This window comes from Magallana gigas, chromosome 6 (genome assembly GCF_963853765.1).
Source record: "Magallana gigas chromosome 6, xbMagGiga1.1, whole genome shotgun sequence".
Classification (NCBI taxonomy): domain Eukaryota; kingdom Metazoa; phylum Mollusca; class Bivalvia; order Ostreida; family Ostreidae; genus Magallana; species Magallana gigas.
Window position 1 is genome coordinate 45,053,040 of NC_088858.1, and position 5,786 is coordinate 45,058,825.

The 5,786-nt window shown below is 34.8% G+C and overlaps 1 protein-coding gene across 1 annotated transcript; it reads right to left on the reverse strand.

Moving 5' to 3' along the window:
* Positions 1-200: 200 nt before the first annotated feature.
* On the reverse strand, positions 201-4,896 carry LOC105335158 (uncharacterized). Its single transcript, XM_066087503.1, has 7 exons — positions 4,739-4,896; positions 4,199-4,395; positions 3,506-3,676; positions 2,547-2,816; positions 1,306-1,556; positions 649-1,190; positions 201-347 (listed from the first exon to the last, which is right to left on the reverse strand). Exons 1-7 carry the CDS (start codon positions 4,850-4,852, stop codon positions 270-272), a joined length of 1,623 nt encoding a protein of 540 aa, XP_065943575.1. The 5' UTR covers positions 4,853-4,896; the 3' UTR covers positions 201-269.
* Between the last annotated feature and the right edge of the window lie 890 nt (positions 4,897-5,786).

Here is a 5,786-nt window from a genome sequence, read left to right on the forward strand (position 1 = left end):
GACAAATATTCAATCCTTTTTCGAAAATTTGATAATAGAGATATTCATAGGTTGGAAAATTTAATCATTCTTTTCACAAAACAATGTATTCTGCAAACTAAAATGAAAACATCAAGGCTAAATGTAGAAAACATTAAGAAATCTATAACCAGAAGACTGTTTATTGAAAAACTTTTGCTTCTGAAAAACTGTAATTATCATTTGTTTGATATTTATTGGAAAGATATATTTCAACGTTTGGAACATTCATCACCATCTTTATTCTCTCCTTAATGTCCCTGTTTCTTCTTATCTTTTTTTGGTTTTTTTGCTCTGTATCTTTGAATTTTTCCTTTTCCATTTTTTTTCTAAAAAGAAAACCATTTTTCACATATATATTTATGCCACAACCTGTTCAAATTATATCGTTACTATTCTGAGAAGTAATACATATAAGTATATATACTTTATATCAAAATATTGATTATATCTATCAAACAAATACTATAAATTTAATGTATATGTATACATTGCAACATATATTTATATAAATGTTTATGCTATGGTATGTGAATATGTGAAAGTTCAATTAAAAAAAATAAAATTAAAAAAAAATAGAGTGAGTTCGATTTATTTCTGAAAAATACTACATATGTTTTATCACACTACCTTATGAAAAATCGGTGGGTCGTTTCCGCACGTGGAGCAGAAACTGTCGACCCGTACCGAAATTATTCCGTCATTTTCATTGGTAAGGAAAGTGAAGCTGTGCATGTTTTTCAAATATCTGATCATCCCAGTTCCTTCTGCTTTGAACTGGTCTTTTCCTGATTTTGTCCAAAAGTCCCATGTAGCGACTCCGTACCTCAGGACCAAGTGTTCATTGTTTGGGTCAAACTCAACGTTCAAATTTCCGTAGATGGGATTGACGTACAGACCTATATATTCGGTTATGGGCCTTTGTGGGTTGTTTGTGTTGGAGTACCCCGTGTACTTTGGCGCCGTCAGTCTGTCGCAGATAGATGACGCATCAAGCCATGGCGTCACTCCAAGTGCGACGTCAGACAGGAAGTTGTGCAACAAGACGCGCAGGATATAGTCGTCGTCCTCGCCGTTCATGGAAGTGAACACGCCAATATTCTGAGAGGGGAACAGTGTGATGAATGACCTGTAGCCGTACGTGCTGCCGGCGTGTAGGAGAATTTCGTTGTCTGCAATCAACACATTTTAGAATGAATAAACATTTTTTTAAAAATGAATGTTTTCAATTTTCTCATCTTGAAAAAAAAACATCGGAAGAATGTAATCTATTTTAATTTTACATACTTCTATAAAGTCCTCGCTTCCAGCCAAGCCCATAGCCATTTTCAGTGGTTGGGACCTCCTCATTTCCAAAGTGTGTGTTTACCGTGGTCGAGGACAGTTTTCTGTGTTGTTGGTGTAAGGCGTTGAAATTCGCTGTTGTCATGAACTCGTTACCATTCTTGTCCGTGTTACTGAGGTGAAAGTTCATGTATTTAGCCATATCCACTGCGTTCGACATGATGGCCCCTGAACCTGCCCAGATCCCCCATTTCCTATTAATCAAAAAAAAAAAATTCTTAAGGTTTTTTCCTTTTTTTTAAATGTAAAACAACTATCTGCACATGTGCAAAGTTTGCAAGCATTTACGGAATTTTAACTTATCTCGCCCCGGTCACAATGTACAAGTCATGCCAATACAATACATGGCACCCCCCCCCCCCCCCCGCCAAAGTTCATCCTTAGCTTAAAATATGTATAAAAAAATATGCAACATATAAAGTGAAAAGCGATTATCTCTCTCTGAGAAAATGTACAAAGAGCTCAAGTACATGTACTATTCTAAAATTTTCAAATTTCTTTCGAAAAATAAACGTAGTTCAATTATACGTATACATGAACTAAATTAACGATGAAACGTTTATGTCTATATATTTTTTTGTAGTTATATAATTCTTATGAATTCTTATGAAACGAATACACTGTTTATCAACGACAACTGGTAGACCTTAGGGCATAGATAATACCAAGTTGTGTAAACACGGCAAATTTTAACTCTGAAAAGAAGCATGAAAGTAACAGCATGCAAATATAACGTCAAGGGGAGTAGTTAAAGCATAAAACGTCGGCCAGGAATGTTAATTTTGTTATCGGTATTTTCTCTGCTTTTCGCAATACACATAAAATTGAATTTCTATACACGTGGGTTCGTTAATCATCATAATAATTCTGAAATTACATGAACTTGATGTAAATGTAAATTAAGGTTAGGATAATACCAGCATGCATTTCAGACATTGTTAACAATTTTCAAATAATCAAGTTGAAGCGATACAGTAACTTTCATAAATAATATAACTTTAGTTTGAACGATCGTGGAAAAAAAGACAGTACAGATTGATGCTTAAAACAAGTATTAAAAGGAAATGCTTGTATAAACATACAGGACTAAAATATATCTTTTTAAAATCCAAACAAATACAGTAATTGCCAAATTCAAGATTATGTAGATTTAACTTTAAATCTGAAATTATTTCGCGACCTACTTGCTGAGTTCCAGCGGAACCGGTACCACCGCCTTTGGTTTGAATTTCGGTCCTTTATCATAGCCCTGTGCAGCGCCCGAGAGATCCGCCAGAGTGGTTATAAACGTGGATGACGTCATGCCAAGACGGTCGAAGATTTTCGACGTCACTAAATTTTCCCACGGCTCGTTGCCCAGTCTCTCGGAGAGGTAGGAAGCAAATCCGTACATCATGTTGGAGTACAAGAAGGACTTCCCGAACGTCTTCACCGGCGTCATAGCGGCAAAACGTCTACACAATAGAAAGATAATGTTTTATTGCTCTTTAAGGTCAAGATCTAGTAAATGAAAGGTGCCTACAGGTTTATGAAATTCAGGATATAAATTCTTTTAATGATGCTTTGTTTCATAGGGTGTACCGGAGCTTAAATTTTTGATAAACACAACGAAAAATTATGTTTTAAACAACCATTTTCTATGAATTATGAAGGATAAAAGTAACAAATCTCGGAGTTTTGTCCATTTTTGACTAATGAAATAAATGTAGAATGCCTACAGTCTTTCCAAAAACGGCACAAAACAAGCTCTTGACCTCCTCTTTAAAATGATGGCAAATTGAATGTAGGTACCGGAATTACTTTTCCCGTGATTAATTATAGAATGTCAAAATATTGTTTTGCTTTCTACAAAATTCCTTTAAAGCCGTAAAATACGGGAAAAGATTCATCAAATCAATTATAACGTCATAATGGTTCTAGCACCAAATAGACACTCTGAAATTATTTTTTTCAAAAGTAAATTAATGTAGATTGTCTAACCAAGAAATGGAAAAAGCTTTCTTTAACTGTTTGCATATATGTTGCAGCTCTTTGAGTTATCGTAAAATTCGCAAAGATTACAAGCACAAATAATCGTATAAACTTAAAAGAGCACAAACTAATCGACAGAAGACCCCCTCTTCCTGCAGTAAGAAGCACCTACTGTTGGAGGTTGGCCCTGGTCAGGTTCTGGTCCAGTCTGAGATTGGTATGGTCAGGGACTCCCATCCTGTGGGCCAGAATGTCCACCACCGTGGCGGAATCCGTCCGCTCTTGATCGACGAAGACAAATCCCGGGTCCATCATGTCTTTTACCTTTGTAGTTAGGGCCAAACTAAACGGAACGTAAACGTTTAATCCTTTTCTTGTTATTCTTAAATACTATGTATTTTTCAAAAATATGAGAAAGCATTATATCGGTACTGTCCAAAATAATTAAACTAAAAAACAACTAATTTAAGCGTACACTTTGTTTGTGGGAGACTGTATTTTGAACCTCGTCTGTAAACAACTAAATACAAGAAACAATTGATATTTCTCTACTTATCCAAGGCCGCCAATAATTAATGTAAATGTGGTAAATACTAAGTAAGATATTTTAAGCATAAAAAACTCAAATACTGTGTAATTGTGCATAATATTCGACGTTGCAAGGTCCTCATTCATCATTGACTCAACCATTGTATATATGTAGCCAAATATCATGATATGAACGAAATTGCTCGTATGAAATAAATCAAGTATTCAACTATTGCCAAGTCTTTGTGTATATGATAATCGATTAATGATAAGCTTGTGTAAAACAACATTTATATTGTATTAACTACTTTAATTTATATTTAGAAATTCAAAGTACTTTTCATCTTCCATTTGTTTAACCAGCAATGTTGCCGCAAAGGATTTGGATATGGAGCCGATCTGGAAGAGAGTTTGTTCCGTGACGGGAGTGTTCGAATTGACGACGGTCTCCCCGTAACCTCTGGCGAACAGCGTCTGAAAATCCTTCACAACGCTGACCGTCAGCCCCGGAATCCAGGGAGCACAGTCCATCACCTTCAATGAATGGTAAAATAATTGAAAGTCTAATTTACCCCATGAGTGATTTATAACTGCCATGTGATATTGATTACATTATAGCGTACATGTATTTATGTAGTAATTACTACTTAAATATCTATAAATACTTGTTCAAATGTCAACGGACGTGAAAATACAGAATATATATAGTTAATTGAAATAGTGAATCCCCTACAATATTGCTTGTCGTTTTTTTAATACCCATTGCTAAAAGGGATGAAATTTAAAAAGTTTTGAGTTAATCTGGAACTGAACTAAAATTCTGCATACATTCAAAAATTGTTCAATAAAAAAAATAAATACCACAAAAATTACACACCTGTTGCAAAGTTTGATCCACCGCATCTGCATATTCAGCGGGTGTAATAGAATAGGAACCCGGAAAATAGCAAGCCAGTACCAGAAACACCAAGCTTATACAGCGACCGTCCATCCCGATTTATGTGGTCTCTATCACGGTCCTCCTGAGCGCCACACTTTATATATGTTTAATATATACGCCAATACGTCATAGGTGAGAAAAATCCGGTTTGGGTTCAATTTAAATCGTTCGCTTCTATTGTAGCAACCACAACAAATTACATTATTTTGACAAGTCCCCAACCTATGGTACTCGGTACGCAAACATATCTGATACATAAAAAATGATATCAAGCAGAGATCATTGGCTAAATTAAAGAAAATGGGAGAAATTGTTAAAAGGTTCAGAAGTATTAGAGCGTTTTATAGCGCATGTAACCAATTACATGTATGCATAGAAAGCATTTCATCTTATGTTATGAATCATGCATTCAGCTGAAACAAACAAACAGTAACCAATGGGTGACACACTGTTTTAGAAATCTACCTTGTGAAAAAATATTACGTAAACATTTTCTTGGTCTTCACATAAAATATACAAGTTTTGCAGTATTGTCTGGGCTCCCCCTGCAATATGATATTGTCAGATTGTTAATCGAACGTTGGTATTTTGAGAAAAATTCTCCAGAGTGTAGCAAAAACATTTTTTGACTGTGCAAGGCAAGAAACTTATGCATTGCGTATATGTCTTTGGTTTCTTGATTTAACAATCCATGATAATGTAAGCAACTCGTAAATAATGTAAACAAAATGAAGTTTAACGTTTCTTTTCTTTTTATATATATGCAATCTATAGAGTGCAATCGTATGAAATTAATTCATAAATTTTTGTAAACAAATTTCGAATATTTCCGAAAACATTGTTGGTACAAAAGAATACATAATACTATACTACTGTTGTCATCCTAGCACCGAGCTGATATGTTGATTGGAGAACATTTTTGTAAAGGTCGGTGGCGCATTAGACTGGAAGGTAATAATAAGAAATAGAGGAGTACCAGGAATTT